The 20911-nt window shown below is 38.1% G+C and overlaps 1 protein-coding gene across 2 annotated transcripts in view; it reads right to left on the reverse strand.

Moving 5' to 3' along the window:
* RORB (RAR related orphan receptor B) overlaps positions 1–20911 on the reverse strand; it is a 200042-nt gene that overhangs the window by 66053 nt on the left and 113078 nt on the right. Inside the window, exons 1-3 of one of the 2 annotated variants that reach the window (XM_023737747.1) lie at positions 18285–18374; positions 6262–6347; positions 510–651 (exon numbers count right to left, since the gene is read on the reverse strand). In XM_023737747.1, coding sequence (XP_023593515.1) covers positions 510–651; positions 6262–6347; positions 18285–18324 — 268 coding nt within the window. In that variant the 5' untranslated portion in view covers positions 18325–18374. Of the gene's footprint in view, positions 1–509; positions 652–6261; positions 6348–18284; positions 18375–20911 lie in introns of those variants that run through there. The other variant, XM_004383290.2, reaches the window with a different exon arrangement.

Here is a 20911-nt window from a genome sequence, read left to right on the forward strand (position 1 = left end):
AAGAGACCAAAGGGGCGGCTTCTGTCCAGAGGTGAGATGGGAAGGCAGAGAGAGTTAGGAGTTGGTTGAATGTTCATGGGGAATCAGGGGCGGAGGGGAGGAGCGTGCTGTCGCAGAATGGGGTGAGCGGTTGGGGTCTCATAAAAATGTATATATAAAAAAAATTCTGTATGGGAGACTAACTTGAAATGTAAACTTCATTTAATTACAACAATTAAAAAAAAAAAAAAAGAATAGAATGTGGCCCTATCCATTCAATGCCCTTTCTTCTCCTGTTAGTACAGGAACTTCATGAGCTGCATACAGTAAAGGACTTCCTTTCTTCTTCATAAGCCATACTATATTTTTATATTTTCTTACTTTTCCTTTTAATGCATTAGCACAACTGTGATTTTCTTTCTGCTTATCTCCCATTCCCCCATCTAGAGTTCTACCAGGAGTTTAAATAGACTCTGGCAAAGCATTCACTTGAAAGTGTTTAAATAAGAAATAGGAAGCCAATGTCTTACCATCTCTTGACATTCCCAGGGCAAGACACTTCTGCAGTCGGCAGTGTTGGCAACGGTTTCTGTTGGTTCTGTCAATCAAACAGTTTCTCTGCCGTGGGCAGGAGTAAGAGGCATTGTTCTGCTGGCTCCTCCTAAAGAATCCCTAGAGGGAATGAAAGAATGGGATGGAAATAAACTTATACGAAGGGAAACAGAGTATTAACGTGTATATTTGCTCTGTTTTCTGCAGTGAACACAACCGACTTTAATTTTTAAAATTCTTTGGATACCTCTTCCTGGATAGCTTACAGATGTTTAGAGAAAATATTTACTATTTTCAGAGACATGAAGGTCTCATTCATTCATTCATGTTTACTGAAGACATTTGTGAACTGTGCTGTTCTATGCAAAGAAGAAAAGTACATGGTTCTTGCTCCCAAAGAGCAGAGGGGCTAGGGTGGTGAAGGACAGTGTCACTGTTAAACCAAATATGGCAAAACTTGATGAGGACAATAACCAAGGCTGGTGTCAAGTGCCGTGGGAGCCAGGAACTTGGGCGTGTTGGTAGCAAAGGCAGTACTGAGGAGTACATGGTTATGATATATTATTATTTTTCTGGTTTCTGAGGTACATTTTCCCCCATTTCAAACTTCCTGAATTTGGCCAGAATGCATCTGAAAAGTTGTTTTCAAACCAAGGAGGTACCTTAAAATCAACCACATCTTTGAATGAAAGAAATACAGAATATAAACCATTTAATTAAAAATAAGCAATAAGTAAGAGCTGAACTAGTAGTGGTCTCTGATGGCCTCAGGCTATAGGTGGTGCGGGAGATCTTCATGCAAATATGTTTGGGTCCTTTTGGTACAAAACGAACTGCCATGGACCACACTACCCCACTAAATAAAGTCACACTGCATTTATTATTTTTAAAATCCTTTGAATACCATCTTCTGCCCCCTTGGATATTTTACGGAAAACCCTACTGGAGAAAATAAACATTTTCTCTAGAGATATGCAAGTTATCATTCATCCATTCATTCATCTATTTAATCCTTCCATGGACCATGGGGTATATATGAGTATATATGCCCCTGTTACATTTTCCATTCCTAGAATGTACGTTCTGGCATCATGGTGGATACTGGCGAAACCGCCTAAAAAACAAGGAAGTTGGTCTGCACCACATGTGAGTGCTGAGAGCCATTCATATGAGGGGATGCTTCACAGAGAAGTGATTGTGTGAAACTTTTGTGTCTTTTGGCTTCTATACAGCAAGATAAGGCTTGCAAGTAAGTTTACTATTTCCTTTGTGTTATTGGGAAGGTACGGTTTCTGGCATTCAGAAATATTCAAGTAAACGAGTTATTTTAGGGGTGAAAACAGTTTGTGATGCACTTCCTGGGCCATGGGACTGATACGTCCTGTGTGTGATGTGCTCCATGGAACATGGTACTGATATGGCCCACTCTAAATCAAACTGACAACAATTATGTGCAGCAAGTGTAATGTTTATGCAGTATTTTGTGTGTATTTTTGGAAAATTGAGTAAGAAATTTAATGACTCTAGAGTAACCAAGAAGTGTGATGCACCATGGGATCAGTATGTCCTGCTTATGTGATGTGCTTCATGGAACATGGACTGACATGTCCTGCTGGTAATTGACACTACATTTTTGTCAAATAATAAAAAACTACCAACAAACAATGACTCAGCATCCATTCCATTAGTGAAAAAACATGGCATCACCAAAAAATTCCAAAAAGAAAAAACCATGAAAGGGTTAATCACTTTCCTTTTTCACTCTTTGCTCTTAAATTGTCTAAAACAATGCAACAAAAGTACAAAGTGCCAAGAGCAAACTGATGGTCTCTGAAAGTCTTACTAAGAGAAATTTTAAGAAAAGATAACCCTCAGCAACATCCTTTGGAAGCAGAAGACCTAAAAAAGTTCAGAGACAGTAGGCCCAATGCCCATCGTACTGAGAGGTCTGGAACAGGTTACTTGACTATCATCAGACAGCTTCTGTGTCTCCTCAACTATCAACAGGAGGATAAAGCAGGGATGGGACTAGGGTGAGGCTAATGAGGCAACTGCCTTGGCCTTAAAATATGAGTCACCAAAAAACTCAGTAATCAAGATAAATAATATTGAACATAGTATGTTTAAAAATCAAAATTAATGCAATAAATACAAATTAGTAAATACAGGATCAACATGACTGATTTTTCCTTTCCCCTGAGACTCCCTTATGGCTCTACATGGCACTATAAAGAGACCTTGGCCATCTTGTGAAGAATCTCAGAAATGATGTGTGGCCAAGTAATCGCTTTAGAGAGAAAGAGTCCCAAATTCGTTTTGTAGTTGTAATCTTAAAGCCATTCAACAAGAACTAGTTTTGTTTCTACATATCCATGTATATTATTTATTTGATGGACCAGTGAGGGAAGGATATGATACCTGATTGCCCAGTTTGGTTGAATTCAGAGACCCTTAAAACAGAGATCATACCCAAGCCCCCAAGGACTGAAATGATGTGCTTCATGTACCACAAGAACCATAAGAAAGCATAACCTCTGCCCATCCATCTTGATTAGAGATGACTTGAAGCTTACATTTCCAGAAAGTATTGTGTGTGTTTTTTTATCTGTGGGTACTCAAGTGTCACTCAGCAAAACAGTTGGCAGAAAAACCTCTGAAGTCACAGCTACAGTCCTAATTTAATGCCAATTCGACATTAATTACGAAGCATTTCTTCCTTATCTGTTGCTCATTATTGCAAATGAACTTTTTGGCATGAAAAAGAGATTTTCTGTTTCAAATTTTATTGAATAGGAATTTGAATAAATGCATGAGCTGAACTGATGTTATTTAAAGTGGGTTGTTTATATTGACACGAAAATGGTACTATGAAAATTGAGAGGTTGATACTGAATGTACAGACAGTGACATCTCATTCTGGACAGAATTTCTTGAATTTTTTATTTGGAAAAAAATGAGTACGTTTACAAATGTAGGTCTTTCCATGAAAATTAAAAAAATAATAGTGTGGTATACAATGTCATTTTACTAAAACCTCAGTATGCTTCATGATAACTTCAAAATTTCTTTGACTATGGATTCCTCCTTTATATAGAAAAGTATAGAAGACAGGAGCATAAACACTTGTTCCTGGCTATTGACCTGTGTGAATTATATTTATCTAGTAGCTCAAAATCTTTTGGAAATCACTGTTTAAAATGTTTTGTGACTTAACACACTTTGCCTCATATTTTAAAATCAACCATTTTCCAAATAGAGTTTGCACAATGAAATATAAAACATCCCTCCTATAACATTGATCTAAAAAAACATTTTTAGTGGATATTATGCCAACAGTACCAGAGCTCTTAAAATTGAGCAACAAGCCAACGGGGTGATGTAAACACACTCACTGGAGCGGGTTCCCATTCCAAAATTATTAGTGTTTACAAAGAAAACTATCTGTCTACCTTCCCAGAGGAAGTAATAATTCATTCTAGAACCCTATGGATCACAACAAATTACCATATAATTTACAAGTAACATTGGCTTGTAAGTTTGCCTTATTGTTTCTTCTTGATGAGTTGAAAACATTACATTAAGGCGGATACCATGCAGTTCTTAATTAGAGGTCTACAGGAACATCTCATGATCTTCAAACATGGATTATCACTAATCACCTCCAAAGCAGATCAGTATGTTGATGGGTTAGTTCATTAGTGTTATTCCCCCCTCTTTGCACCCCTCCTCCACTTTAATTCTCATTTATTTCTTTTTTGTTTCCCTTTCCTGTAGTTTCATTTCCAGGAATCATACTTTTTGAGACTATTATGAAAATGTCATCAATTTTTCACAGAGCATCACTATTTGACAGTTACAGTATGTTTTATTTCATTTATATTGGAAAGTCTCTTAAGATTAAGATTGGATCTTAGAATCCATGACTGTACTCTAGTTTACTGACATTAATGATTCACTTTGTTTGCTTCTTTGTTCAAAAAAATAATTTCTCTTTCCAATAACTGTGCCCAAGTATAATCTTTCCCCTCCCAGACTGTCATTGCTTTTCATTTGTTAAGGTAACACACTGCCCTTTAAATTAGTTGTAGAACTGTTTTTATCATTCCTTGATATTTTGCCTCTCACTCTTTCTTTCCTTTTAAGGATTAATTTTAAAAACTTACTATTAAGTTTCAAATTTCTCTTATTTCAGATTGTTGTGTTGTTAGTTGCCATGGAGTCAATTCTAACTTATGGTGACTCCATGTGTGCAGAGTAGAACTCCATAGGGTTTTCACGGCAGTCACTTTTTGAAGCAGATTTCCAGGCTAGCCTTCCAAGGCACCTTTGGGTGGGTCTGAACCATCAACCTTTCTCAACTAGTAGTCTAGTGCTTAACCATTTGTGCCACCCAGGAACTGCTATTTCAGATTGTTGTTGGGTGTTGTGGAGTCAATTCTGACTCATAGACACCCCATGTGACAGAGTAGAACTACCCTGTAGGGTTTTCTTGGCTGTAATCTTTACAGAATAGGTTTGCCAGGTCTTTCTCCCATGGAGCCACTGGGTGAGTTCAAACAGCCAATCTTTCAGTTAGCAGCCAAGCGCTTAACCATTGAACCACCAGGGCTCAGTTTAACCAAAACCAAACCCGGTGCCAATGAGTCAACTCTGACTCACAGTGACCCTACAGGACAAAGTAGAACTGCCCCATAGGGTTTCCAAGGAGCGGCTGGTGGATTTGAACTGCCAACCTTTTGGTTAGCAGCCAGAGCTTTTAACTACTTTGCCACCAGGGCTCCATTAGGTCTATGTTTATGGCTACTCTCTTACTTTGTATTTTAAAATCACCTTGCCCGTAGGAATTTGTCTTTGGAAGGATTGGTAGAATATGTCTGAGAGGGGAATACCAGGCTGAGAATGAAAAAACCCATGATCTTGGCCATGTTCTCTCAGTAACTAGACCAGTGACTTTGACCAAATGACAATCTTCTTGAGACCTCAGGTCCTCATTCCTCAAATGAGGAAGTTGGGACAAGTGATTTCTAAATTGATTGAGAGATTATCTGGGCCACTTAACATTCCATGCTTCCAGTTTTCTTTTTTTTTTTCTGGAATGTGAGAATAAAGGATGGCCATGTACATTTTGGAGCCCTGGTAGCACAGTGGTTAAAAACTTGGAGGCTAACCAAAAGGTCGGCAGTTGAAATCCATCAGCCACTCCTTGGAAACTCTATGGGGCAGCTCTACTCTATCCTGTAGGGTCACTATGAGTTGGAATCGACTCAACAGCAACGGGTTTGTTTTTTGCTTTTTTATATACATCTTGCAAATTTACCTTGACTTCCTCTTTCTCAAGCAGATAGATAAATATTTATGCCTATTAGCTTGTAACGTTTAGTTTTTTCCTATAGTACTAAATGCCTAGGGGTTTACTGGAGACAATACTGTGAAAACAGCAAGAGTCAGTGTTTAAATCTCTGTAAATGTGAATAATCCAAGATTTTAAATAAATATCTATTTGTAAGGAGCTGCTGACGAGTTAGACAATAACTAAAAGGTGAAAGGTAAAAGAATAGAAAGTCAACCCACTCACCCACCCACCAAGCAAGAATTCCTGAGTGTCAGCAGCAGGTGCAAAAATCCTTAGCAGCTCTTCTTTATAAAGTTGTCACCACGTGCCCCATGCAGTACACAGACTCCTGAGGCAAACACGCACGCCGTCCACTGTGCTGTGTTAAAGTTCCATACCTTGCAGCCTTCACACGTGATGACTCCGTAGTGGATCCCGGAGGACTTATCGCCACAAATTTTGCATGGTATCACTTCGATTTGGGCTGAAAGGGAAAAACAGACATTTTGAGTTTACAAAGTTTTCTTCCTCTTTTCATCTTCCCCCTTCCATGATGCTGGTGTTTGAAGACACTGAGGTGGGATCAGCAGTTTGGGGGTCATCTGCTACCATCTGGCCTTCCTAGGCTTCTTCTCCACCACCCGTCAGTTTGTCCTACTGTGGTGGCTTGCATGTTGCAATGATGCTGGAAACTCTGGTACCAGTATTTCAAATACCAGCAGGTGGACACGTTTGGACAGAACTGTCAGACTAAGACAGACTAGGAAGAAAGGCCTGGTGATCTATGTCCATTAATTAGCCAGTGAAAACCCTATGAATCACAAAAAATTACTGTACGATATAGTGCTAGAAAATAAGCCCTCTAGGTTGGAAGGCACTCAAAATACAGAGTGGCTGCAGCAACGGACTTGAGCATTCTGAAGGTGATCGTGGAAGTGGTGCAGGGCTAGGTAACATTTTATTCTGCTGTACAGGAGGTCACCATGAATGGGGGCTGATCTGACAGCAGCTAATAACAACAAACTTATTCTAAGGGAAAAGGCATCCATTTATCACAGTTCGTGCTGGTTTTCTCAAACTGAAAAATATAACCAGGGATCAGAATTTTTCCAGTCTCCTGCCTTAACTATTCCCTCCTTCCTAATTTGGAAATAATGTGACTCAAAAATCCCTTGAATCCTTGGCTTTGGTTGAATTTTATATTTGGACACTAAGTCACTGAGAGTTATCACTTTGCCTTATTTCAATAATATTTAAATAAATAAAGTAAAATTGGGAGGGGGTGACTTTGCACATTTTCTGGCTGGATGTTTACTTTTGAAAATGCCAATAATGCATCAGTTCAATACCTACTGAGCATGTTCTAGATGTCCACTATAATAATGAAGGGCGTCGACACAGGGTAAGATATGCTAATGACAACACAAATCTAATTAATGAAACAAAATTCACAGAAATCAGTGAAAAATGATAAATTACATGGGCACTTACTATGAATTCAATAGGAACTGAAATAGTTTCAATGGACATGTAGACATTTTGGTTGATTTTAAAGACTGTGTAGGATTTGGTTACACAGAAGTGGAAGGCAACATCAGTTGGGATGGCTATTATATAAAACAAACAAAAACAAAAACAAAGAATAACAGGTGTTAGTGAGGATGTGGAGAAATTGCCAATCATGTGCATTGCTGATGGGAATGTAAAACAGACGATGTGAAAAACAGTTTGGTGGTTCCTGAAAAAGTTAAACATAGAACTACCGTATGACCCAGTAATCTCAATGCTAGGTATAGTCCAGCCCAAAAGAATTGAAAGCAGGGACTTCAACAGATACGTGTACACCAATGTTCCTTCCAGTGTTATTCATAATAGCCAAAGGTGGAAACAATTGAAGTGCCCATCAACAGATGAATGGATAAACAAAATACAGTACAGCTATGCAATGGACTATTACTCAGCCATAAAGAGAAATGAAGTCCTGATACATGTTACGACATGGATGAACTTGAAAACATTACGGAGAGTGAAAGTAAGTCAGACACAAAAGGACAAATGTTGCATGGTTCTCGCTTAACGTGAAATATCTACCATAGGCAAATGCAAAGAGATAACAGTAGATTATTAGTTACCAGGGAGAGGGTGGAGGGGGAGGACGGTGAGTTACTGCTTAAGGAGGATGGAGTTTATGTTTGTTATCGTTGTTTGCCGTCAAGTTGATTCTTTAGAAGACAGAGTAGAACTGCCCCATAGGGTTTCCTAGGCTATAATCTTTACAGGAGCAGATCGCCCGGTCTTGTCTCCCGTGGAGCCACTGGTGGCTTTGAACTGCCAACTTTTCAGTTAGCAGCTAAGTACTTTAACCACTGTGCCACCAGGGCTCCTGCAGTTTATGTTTGGGGTGATGACAACTTTGGGAAATGAATAAATAAAAAAGTGAAAGCCAAAGGTCTTTCTGCAAGGCAGAAATGAATGAAAACAGACTGGTGGTCTGGAATGATGGTGGCTTGTGATCATTAAAAAAAGCAACTTGGCCATAAGGGAAAGTGTGTGTCTACAACCTTGACTGGGCAGAGGGGGTGATGCCAGATTCTGCAGCTCCTGGGATTTAGACAGAGAGTATTGTTAAAGTTGTTAAAATTATACACACTGGGATGATCTGGTATTCCCTCTCCCAATTTAAAATAATTATGCAAAATATACTTCAAAATGCTTTGTATGTGAATCTGCCACCTGGATGCTTTTGTACAGTTTCTCATTCTTGAATAACACAAAATAAATAAATGTGAGACATTACCTTCTTTTTCCTATTCTTTTATATTTAAAAAAAATACAATAATTAGCTTTAGAGTATCATTTTAAATTTTTCAGTTTCAAATCATCTTCATAAGCAAAAATATTCAGTGTTACGTCCCTGTTTTTATAAGCTACAACTTAGGATCCACATGGTTAATGGATGCTCTGGAGTCGACATGGGAAACAGAAAACTAGAAATTACTCAATTTTCTTGATATTTTGTTCAGTAACCTTTTCTCTGCCCCCCGCAAAGATAAAATAAGAATGTGGTTTTGACTTCCTCTGTTATTAATTCATTCCAACAGCACCAGTTAAAGAAATAATGATAAAAACCTTAGAAGAGACAACTAATTATTAAACTAAGTCTTTCCATTTGCTTCTATTTCTTTTAGCTTCAGATGAACATGACCTAGTACTCATTTCCAAGATTTTGGGAAAAATACGAGATTCAGTGTCATTTTACTCTGTTCTCCTGGATTCCACTCTCTAATCCATGAATGATTAAGGCCAGGGCCAAGAAAAATCTCCGATCTTATGTTTTCTGGCTTATAAACCTTAGCTGAGAAGCCTCATAGATTTGTGAGGATCAAATGAGATATTTTATGTAGAAATGACTCCAATGCACCTCATACACAGCCACCACCCATAAGTGGAAGCTTGTGTGTTGCTCTGATGCTGAACAAATTTCAGTGAAGCTTCCAGACTAAGGCAGACTAGGAAGAAAGACCTGGTGATTTACTTCCCCAAATCAGCCAATTAAAATCCTGTGGGTCACAAAGCTCTGATCCATAACTGGTTAGATCATGGGGATGGTGCAGGACTGGGCAGCATTTTGTTCCCGCGTGAATGAGGTCATCGATTCCATGGCAGCTAACAACGACAACAATTTGTAAATAATATACAGCTAAAACATGCTAGCCTTCATCATCATCATAGTCATCATCATCATCATCGTTAACTGGTATTTCTAATGCTCTTGGACAATAAATATGACAAGTTAAACTATTATTCTTCCATTAAAGATCTTGTCATTTAAAAATAACTTAATGAATGACACTACAAGTTATTTGGATTATGGGCTTTTTAAAAAAAAGATGACCTTTCAAATGGTGGACTACTTATAATGATTACAAAATTGACTAAAAATTCCAGGTATTCATTGTATAGTTTTTAGGCTTATATCATATTAAGTCAGAGTCTCTCTTTGCATAAATTACTCTCCAGGGAACAGCTTACACGTGGGGAGAATCTGCTTCAATAAGTTCTTAATTATAAAATGATCTAACTCTAAGGAAATGAAAATAGAGGTAATTTGCCCCCTGGGGCGTGAGAAGATGTTTTTGAAAGCCACAAAGGTTATCTTACACAACTTCAGAAATACAAATGGGATAAGGAATCATTCGATGGAACATCTGCGTATTTATACATATTTATAATCTTACCTCAACATGGAATCCTGGAGAACTACAAACATTTTAACAGCGTTTTTAAAGGGAAAAAAGCATTTAAAGGGGTATACGTGTGTTGCTGTGTTCTATTGCAACAGAATAGAACATCTGAGGCTTATTGTAGAAGAAGACAAATTTAAACATTTCAAAGAACTAATTCGCTTCTTTTTCTCTCATTTAAAATAGACTCTTGCTCAGCTACAACTTTCTAGTTCATACTATGTACTTCATAAAGCACATCTTTGGGACAGAATATTTCAGATATCAGTTAAGACAACAGATCACATTATTGCTCCAATGTTTGCCATTTTGAAATGTCTTGCCATTATACTTGCCATATCCTCCCATGGAACTGTCTTGGAGTGAATACAGGTCTAGTGACAAGCTATTTATCATGGTTTCAGACTGAACATCTAGAGAGGACTTGGTGGCTTGGACTCCACCAGCTGTGACAATAAAGATGATAGAAGGAAAGTGAGGAGGAGAGCCCGACTTTTGTACTTTTGCTTGACTCATGGACTAATTCAACAATGGCATTCTCTGGGAGGCAAATTCAGAGGCGCTGAAATACCAAGAGAGACGTCCTGTGATGTGCTCATTTTTTCAATTTCTTACTCATTCCTCTCACTTATTTTGCTACTAGTAATACTTTGTGGAGACTATAGTTAATTTTTTTTTTTACCAATTAAATATCGTTGCGTATGAAAGCAATGCTATGTTGGTTGTTTTTTTTTTTGTTAGAAATATGATTCTCACAGTGTTAAAGAGTGTCATGAAAAATTTAAAATAATATGATTTTTTAACCTTATATTAGAACAATTTATGAATTTAGCAGGCAGGTCCTATTCAACAATTATAGTCAAAATTTGTCTCACTATTCTTGGTAATCTCTCCCTACTTTCTTCTCCTTCCCACCTGCAGTAACTCTTGAAGGCCCTTCCTTACTTAGAGTCCTGTGCCATAACTTCTCACAGAGTCACCACATTTTCAATTCTTCTTGCTTATCAAAACGTACATATCTTTAGTTCTGTTCCCTCAGAACCCCATTGGTGACAGCAGGTGTCATGGTTAGATAAACTAATACAGATTAATGAGTTAACTAGAAAATGTACCACTTTGACCCAACAAAATACCTTAACTCTTAAAAGCATTCATCAGGAATGACAGTAATAATGGACATTTCAGGTGCCTTCTGGTCGGAGGAAACTTTTTTTACTTTGTATGCTTTTGTGGCTCTGATTTTTACCCTTCCAAGTCTTACAACTGGGCATTGTAAGTCCATTGAGGACAGAGGGCCATTCTTTTTTATGTTTTCGCCAGTGCTCAGCAGAGAATTTTAGTAACTCCTTACAGTGGTGGTTCTAATTTTTTTTTTTTTTTTAATCTATCAGTACAGGCAAGAGATTTGACATGCTCCCATTTACAAAAGTGGTTTCACGTGATCGTGAGTTTCCATATTTGGAGTGGGGAGAAGATTTCAGAATCTTGAAATTGGGGGATATATATTTTGGAAAGGCCCCTGCATGGTCCTGATAGGATATACTAAGGTTCCCATTGAGAATTAAATGAAGGAAGTTCAGTGAGTCAAGGTACTTACTGGACATTCTCTGTACCACGTAAACCATCCGCCAAGGAGATAAAACCCAGGGGCAAGGCCAGATCTGGAAATATTAAGTTGTGAGCAATAATTCTGTCTGTGCTTCCTGACTTCCTGACCTTTGCTTTGGGGCTATATTTGCAGCATTTGTTTTGCCTTTTTTTTGGCTTTAAGGGAAATAAAAAACATCTACTCAGCCTATAGAGCCCTGTTAGTGCAGTGGTTAAGAGCCTGGCTGCTGACCAAAAAGTCAGCAGTTCGAATCCACCTTGGAAACCCTATGAGGCAGTTTTCTACTCTGCCCTACAGGGTCACTATCAGTCAGAATGGCCTCGACAGGAATGGGTTTGGTTTGGTTTGGTTTTACTTAGCCTATACAGCTCCCATTGAGTGGGGTCACCTGTCAGCTTGCTTCTCAGGATTTTACCATTAATGCTGAAAGTGGGCAGTGCAAGAAAAGTTCTTACTGTCTAAGTGAAGTACAATTTACAGATGTAGACATTTCCAATAAAGATGACTATTTTGGTTAAAAATCCTTTTGCAGATGGTCTCAGTAGCCCAAATCGTATCTCATCTACCATCTGTGACAAATCTTTTCCTGGCAGAGTGATAAGTACTTTTCTCTATGAGGTATAAAATCTTTCCATGTCATGTAACAACAAATCTCAAGGCCTAGGATGAAGGAAGTATTCCTGGGACTCTGTTCCACGGTAACTTTGATTTGTCAGACAATTGCCCCAAGGCTGAGGTGGGATGGAAATGTGGAAAAATGGGACCATCAGGAAAAAGTAAGTCTTTGAGCTTTAGCTCCTATATCCCACTAGATGGTGATTCTAAAAGATTCCTGACACTGGACTGGAGGTGTGTCTCAGTATGTTGCATTAGGGTAGATGGCATCTTAATCTCAGCTTCCTGCCTAAATACCAAATACAGGTTATGACATTTAGTGCACCCTCTTGTTAGTTGCCATCAACTTGTGGCAACCCCATGCACAACAAAATGCAACACTGCCAGTTTTGTGCCATCCCCATGGTCAGTTGCAGATTGGACCGTTGTGATCCACAGGGTTTTCGTTGACTGATTTTTCCAAAGTAGATCAGCAGGCCTTTCTTCCTAGTCCTTCTTAGTCTGGAAGCTCCACTGAAACCTGTATGGCGTCACAGCAATGCACAAGCCTCCACCGACAGACAGGTGATTGTGCATGAGGTGCACTGGCCAGGAAACAAACCTGTGTCTCCCACATGGAAGGCGAGAGTTCTACCACTGAACCGTCAGTGCCACTAGTGCACTCATCCCTTCTTATATTCCCCATACATTTACCAGCATCTGGAGTCTCCCTCCCTTCTCAAGCAAGCTCTTTGTAATATTCTGGGTGGGGGATTTTTGTGAACCTTCTGTTCCATTCAGTTGATAGACATCTTCTAAATGACCTAAAGATAACATTTTGCTTTATATTATTCTAATTCCGTAAACGATCTATCACTGGAAGCTAGAGTAAGGAAAAATTTACTACCATATCATAATGGCAAAAACAAGTTTTTTCAAAGACATGATGTGCAGAATTTCCATGAAGGGAGTGGATTTATCTTTTACGTAGGAAATTTACCCCGGCAGGGTTGCTTGCTTACTCTGTCTCTCCAGAGGAGTGGAAAAACAAGAGAATGAGACCAATAAATAACAATGACAGCAATTAGTATAATAATTAATAGCAACTACTGGTAATAAGGTAAATATCCCTCTTGTAAGCAAATAAATCACTTTTATAAGTTGTAGTGGTTTTAAACTCATAATTATGAATTAATTTCCATTAGATGCATCTTGTCTTGCCAAGGTTTTAATTATGATGAGATAATGTGTGTGTAGGACCTGAATCATTCAGGATGATGGCAGTGAATGTCTTCTGTGACCACTCAAAGTGTGGTCTGTAGACCAGCGGCATGGGTATGGGTATCTCATACAAACACACACACACACACACACACACATACACAAACACACACACAGAAAGCCTCAATTAACTAAAGTTTGGGGTGGGAAGCAAACAATCCTATTTTTCATTCTCTTCATTGACAGCTGTGGAGAACATTCCTCATGTTCTCAGTACTTGTGTAGAGATTTTGAAAATAAGAAAAACATTTTTCTTTCTGTTGGTGGGAAAGAAACACTAGATTTCTTAAAGTGTTAAAAAAGAAAAGCCAGAAGTCAGTACAACTTGACCAAAGCAAAGTCACAGAAGCTTCCTAGACACATCCAAACACCTTGAAGGACCAAGTTACTGGGGCTGAGGGCTGGGGACCCTGGTGTCAGGGGACATCTAGGTCAATTGCATCCTACTTTGGTGAGTAGCGTCTTGGGTCTTAAAAGCTTGAAAGCGGCCACCTAAGATACATCTATTGGTCCCATCCCGTCCAGAGCAAAGGAGAATGAAGAAAATCAAAGACACAAGGAAAATATTAGTCCAAAGGACTAACTGGAACACATGAACCACAGCCTCTACCAGCCTGAGCCCAGAAGAACTAGATGGTGCCCAGCTACCACCACAGATGGCTTTGACAGGGATCACAATTGAGGGTCCTGGATAGAGTGGGAGAAAAATGTAGAACAAAATACAAATTCACACCAAAAAAGACCAGACTTACTGGTCTGACAGAGACTGGAGGAACCTCAGAGACTATGGCCCCTGGACACCCTGCTAACTCAGAACTGAAGCCACTGCTTAAGTCCACCCTTCAGCCAAAGATTAGACAGGCTTATAAAACAAACAATAACACACATGAGAAACATGCGTCTTAGTTCAATCAAGTATAAGAGACCAAATGGGTGACATCTGCCCAAAAGCAAAGAAGAGAAAGCAGGAAGGGATAGGAAAACTGGAGGAATGGACACGGGGAACCCAGGGTGAAAAGGTTAGGGGGGAGAGTGCCGACACAATCTTAGGATTGCGATCAATGTGACAAAACAATTTGTGCAAAAATTTTTGAATGAAAAACTAATTTGCGGTGTAAACTTTCACCCTAAGTTAAAAAAAGAAAGAAAGAAACAAAAGAAAAGCCAAGACTGCATTGAAAAGGGTGAGGATATATTCTAAAATATAATGATCTGAATCCAATTTTCAATGCCTTTATTTTGAAAAAAAGAAAACTTATAAAATGAAAGTGACAGGTATCATCTCTCATAAGGTATTTGGGTAGATGATTGCATCTCATTGGGATGATGTCCACATACGATCAGGATGTTAGTCATGTATATATACTCTCTTACTCATCTAATAATAACTTTAACTAGTTCAGTAGCAACCTCATATTATCAAATAAACGCCTCAAATAATATCCTACAATTTGCCTAGGTGACTAAAGAGTAGATAGCAGTATTGTTTGTCACTTTTTCACATTTACAAATACTTGATATGCCCTTAGTCATTGATATGGAGTCCCCGTGTGGTGCAAAAGGTTAACATGCTCAGTGTTAATGGAAAGGATGTCAGGTCAAGTCTACCCAGAGGTGCCTCGGAAGAAAGGCCTTGTGATCTGCTTCCGAAAAATCAGTCATTGAAAACTCTATGGAGCATAGTTTTACTCTGACACACATGGGGTCACCATGAATTAGAGTCAACTTGATGGCAACTGGTTTGGTAGCCATTGAAGTAGTATATAGTTACATAAAACTATAGGACATAGGTGAGATATTTGCATGTGATTTTTGTATGTATGTTTGTGTATGTGTAAGAGAGAGAAAAAAATCAGAGAGAAAGAGAGAGATTATGAAAAAAGAATAAGCACTACCGTAAGCCCCAAAGACTTCCTTTAACATCAGAGGGTTGATCATCTAGGGAAAAAAACCATATGAATAAGCAGTCCAACATGATATTAAGCAGTTTCCAGGTATGACGGAACAACTTGGACATTTAATGACACCAGCAATCTTTCCATAAGAACTCAGATTGTAGGAACTCATTTTTTGGATTATCTGAAAAACTCAAAATTTTCTTTTAACATCGATGATACAAAATTGACTAAGTATGTTGCAAATTTTTGCATTAAAGATTACATTATTATATTATCTATGTTCTAGCAAACTTGCAATTCAGCCACCATTGCTTCAACACTGAATATTGAAATGAAAAAAAAATTACAGAATTGAAGACATGATCTTATAATTCTTATTTCATCTCCAGAGAGATGAATGAACTCTGAGGTCAGAGGAGGGCATGCTTAGGTTTAGCTCATCCTTACACATATGGCCTTTTAAAAAACGACACATATAGAATTTAAAGAAAAGTATTCTCATGTGTAAGCAGCACAAGAAATTATTTTAAGGAGGTAAAATGATAATTTAGGATGCCCTTCTAGAAGCCCTCTGTTATTATTTTGCCCGATGCTAAATGTCACAATGTGGGTCTGAGGCAAAGGCTTAGCCACCCAATAAACGTAGAATTATGGGTGCATAGTTCCCTCAAAGACTGAAGTGCCTGTTCTGCTGATACTGCACACTTTCCCTAAAGAGATTAGCAGTGTAATCCTAAATATTAGGGGACCCAAGCTATCTTATTTTTGAGCTCATCAGCTCCAGCAGGCTGCACGTAATCCCTCACAGCTTTATTCAGTGTTTATGTAAGCTGGTGAAGGAGCTGTATGGACCATGATGACCATCCCTTCTTATGCCCAGAGACTCTCTCCGTAGACACATAAAGTCGTAAGCGTAGATACTGTGATCTTCAAATTACATTTTTACATGCTCCCCCATATTGAACTGCTTTTTCTACATGTAGAACACTCATAATCATTGTTTGACTGTTTATGATAACATCTGAATGGGTATGGTTATGGCGATCCCATTAGTTAGCTGTTTCTTATATTGTAATTTGTACCAAGGGCATTTTGATGCTACCAGGTGGATTGAACTGGGAGGAAAAAAGGGTTTTCTTCGGTCATTTGTTTAGAGGTTTGAATTACTTCTAAGCAGCAGAGCTATTTTAGGCAGAAAATATTGGAGGAAAAAAATCATGGATGAAAACCCAAAACTGCTGAGCACCATACTGAGTATTCTACTGTAGTACTTAAAATAAAGCCTCAGCTTTAATTTAGGATATTTCTTTTAATTCCACTAAAATTTAACAGAAAAAAAGAAAAGTATCTGGTTCTCTTTGCAAAATGTAAGGACACATTTGTTCATATAATTCATTAAAAAAAGAGTTGTGTATCTGTGTGTGTCTGTGTGTGCAAAATCCCCTAAAACCAAACACTGTGTTTCATGTAATTTTCCCAAGAGACAGCAACTTCATATTTTCTTTTTTAACATCAAATCGGGGGAGAGAGAAACATTTCTGTTCACCTATGAGAGTATCTGCTAATAGTGATTCAGAACCAAAGAGGATTAAGTACATAGACGTTAATACGTCCACTGTTATTAATTTCTAAACAACAATAGCAACAATATCCTGAGTAAATCTGTTGGTAGTAAGGATAAATAGCTGTTTAAAGACTCCATTGATGTCAGAACTGCAATCTGCTTTCAATGGCTTATTTTATCAATAAAGTATGTAAATACTTAATATGCTGAAATAGGTGAAAAATTGTATAGAAATGACAGCTATTCTTTTCTAAAAATATAAGCACCAGGAAGCTCTAAGCATTAGGGAGAGATATAATTCTGATTTTATGTAATATCGGAAGGAGTTTTAGTTTGATTGACAACTTTTTTTGAACAATTGTTAGCTTCATGCTATTCAAAACTAAAACAATTAGGGTATATCAATTCACATTTTTATGATTTCTAACTATTGTTCATTGCTCTCTAGCAAAGAAATGACAATAGTTTATCATTTTACCCTGAAATATTTTTGAAAAAATACTTAAAACCTGCCTATCCTATTAGATAATTTGTGTTTCGGAAACTATGCCACTAACTTATAAAAAAATTTAGAAGATAAACTCAAGTATAATCATTTCATTGTTAATAGTCATTCAACCAGACATTAGGTTTAGCTCATCCTTACACATACAGCCTTTTAAAAAATGACACATATAGAATTTAAAGAAAAGTATTCTCATGTGTAAGCAGCACAAGAAATTATTTTAGGGGGTAAAATGATAATTTAGGATGCCCCTCTAGAAGCCCTCTGTTATTATTTTGGGGGGGGGATATGTTTCTTACAGGTGGGAAAATGTCTACTATAATACACTGATAAACTAAATGGATTTTTAAAAAATTAGAAAAGTAAAGTGATCATAACCATAGCAATGCCAATGACTAAAATCAAAGCTACAGAATTGTTAACAAGGATGTTTACATTGTTAACATGACTGTAATGTAGCAGATGATTGCTTGCATTTAATCTCAAAATTTATGCATTTGGTAATTCACCTTAAGATATGCTAGTATTTATATTTAAATATGTTCTCCAGCGTAAAATTAAACCTAAGTGACGTATTATATACGTCTCCAAGCCAGAAAATATTTTATTGTCCCCACACTTAGCCATCAACTTATTTTGCTGAGAGTTTATAAATGCTTACTTTCTGGCCGAGAGGGTAGCTAATAAGGCTAAACGTGAGAAGAGAGAAGAAAATGTAAAACTCACCAGTGGCGTCAGCTTTAGTTTTGAGCTGGTTCTCACACATTTTGATATAGCAATTAAAAGTCCTAACTGACAAATATTACTCTTTTTACTAGAGGACTGACGACTGCCCCTACGTTATCCCACAACTAGAATCTCAACAGACTGCATTAATGAGATTAAATGCAAGAGGAGTTAAAGGCATCAACTGTTCCATTTCATTAACTAAGGGTGAAAGGCTGTTCAGGCAAAGAAGCAGGAGGCACTTTTTTTTTTCTTTTTGATACTACTTATTCACAAAACAATGCAGTATTTTTCTAAAACACAATGAATCGTTTAAAACATCATTTTTTCCCTTGAATTGTATGGATTCATATAAGTTCTGCACTTAATTCCCCTTTGTTTTCATCCCGCTAGTAGGAAAACAGATCCAGTATTCTTATGCCATGTAACAAAGGTCATCCCTATGATCATAAAAATATAACATAATTTTCCTTCAGAATTTATTTGTCTTCAATTATTTTGGACCCTCTTATTAAGATCCCAAGGAGCCCTGGTGGCGCGGTGGTTAAGCGCTCCACTGCTAATTGAAAGGTTGGCAGTTTGAACCCACCAGCCATTCTGCAGGAGAAAGATGTGGCAGTCTGCTTCTGTAAAGATTACAGCCTTGGAAACCCTATGGGGCAGTTCTACTCTATTCTACAGGGTTGCTATGAGTTGGAATTGACTTGAAAATAGTGGGTTTTTTTTTTGTTTTTTTTTGGTATTAAGATCCAGTGATGAAGGATTGCATAAAGGCATTACCAGGATCCCATTCTGCAAAATACAGGATCACATTTGCCTATGAGGTAATTAATAAAGCACACGGGCATTTTACAGAGTTGAGGAAAACACGCCTTCCAGCAGCAGCAGCAATAAAGCCTGGGAACAAGTTTGATCCCAACCCTGTAGTCTGTGTTCCCACTTGTAAAATAAGAAGGATGAAGACGTACAGACAGAAATTTCTGATCCTCCACCCTTATCGCTAGGAAGGAGAGATGTCTAAAGATATAAAAATTGCTTTGACTGCTATAGAAAACAGCATTTTTTTAAAAAAATGTGAGACCAAAATGCTCACGTGAGTGTTGGATTTATTTAGCTTAAAACACGATTTTATTAAAATTTATGTAACCAAATCACTTTTTAAAAATTTTATTGTGATAAAATATGTTTAACAAAGTTTGCCATTTTCACCCTTTTTAAGTGTACAATTCAGTGACATTAATTGCATTCACCTCACCGTGTTGTGCTACCATCACCACTGTCCATTTCCACAAGTTTTCCATCACCCTGAACAGAAACTCAGTACCCCTTAAGCAGTAACTCCTACTCCCTCCTCCCCCCAGCCCCTAGTAACACCAATAAACTTTTGTCTCTATGCATTTGCCTATTCTAGATAGTTCATAAAAGTGGGATCATGCAATATATGTCCGTTTTATCTAAATTATTTCACTCAGTATGTTTCCAAGTTTCATCCATGGTGTAGTATGTGCCAGGACTTCATTCATCTTTATGGTTGACTGATATTTCATGGTATGTATGAAATATTTATCCAGTCATCTATTGATGGACACTTGAGTTGTTTCCACCTTTGGCTACTCTGAATAATACTGCAATGAACAATGGTGTACACGTATCTGTTTGAGCACCTGCTTTCAAGTCTTTTGGGTATATACCTAGGACTGGAATTGCTAGAAGCATTATTTAAGTTTTGCTTAGAGTTATTGTTTCGATGATGAATCTCACACCTTTCTCTTCACCCCTCACCTCCCCTACCACCTTAGACAACTCTTATTTTCATTTTGCTAATCATTTGTCACAAATGGGTTCTTGATCTCCCTTCCCTTCATTTCTTTCTTCTCCCTTTCTTTTTCCCTGGTTTGGAGTACTATCTTTAGAGGTGAGAAGGGAGTTGATCTCTCCCCCTGGATGGCTCTCCCTTGACCCCACACTACCGCAGGGAGTAGCTATGATGCCCTTTGAACATGAGATTTAGACTGTCCCCTGGTATCGTCATTCATTAAGCTAGTGGAACACAAAGGTGCTAAAAATCCCCCAAGGATTCAGGGGGAAATGCAGAATGAAACTCCTTAAAGAAATGTCATAAAAGAGAAATAGTTTGATTTTATAGGAAATTGTCCCACTTTAGCACAGTGGTTCTTAAAGTGTGTTTCCCACACTAGCAAGATCAGCAGTATCACCTAGGAACTTATTAGAAATGCTAATTCTTGGGCCTCGCCTGCCCCAGACGTCCTGAATCAGAAGCTCTGGGGTCTGACAGCTCTCTGGGTGGTTCTCATGCACGCTCATGTTTTCAGGAGCCACTGCTTTACAAACAGGCTCACCAGTCAGAAGGAGCTAGATTTAATTGCCAGCTCTGTCACCCACGAGTTGTGTGCTCCTAGGCAAGTTTATTTCATCTTCTGACATCTCAGTTTCATCATCTGTAAAATGGCAATAATAACACTTACCTGATAGATAAGGAGCCCTGGTGGTGCCAGTGGTTAAAGCGATCAGCTGCTAACCGAAAGGCAGGCAGTTGGAAACCACCAGCGGCTCCTCGGGAGAAAGATGTGGCAGTCTGCTTCCGTAGAGATTCATAGCCTTGGGAA

The sequence above is a fragment of the Trichechus manatus genome, unplaced genomic scaffold, assembly GCF_000243295.1.
Source record: "Trichechus manatus latirostris isolate Lorelei unplaced genomic scaffold, TriManLat1.0 scaffold00107, whole genome shotgun sequence".
Taxonomy (NCBI): Eukaryota; Metazoa; Chordata; class Mammalia; order Sirenia; family Trichechidae; genus Trichechus; species Trichechus manatus.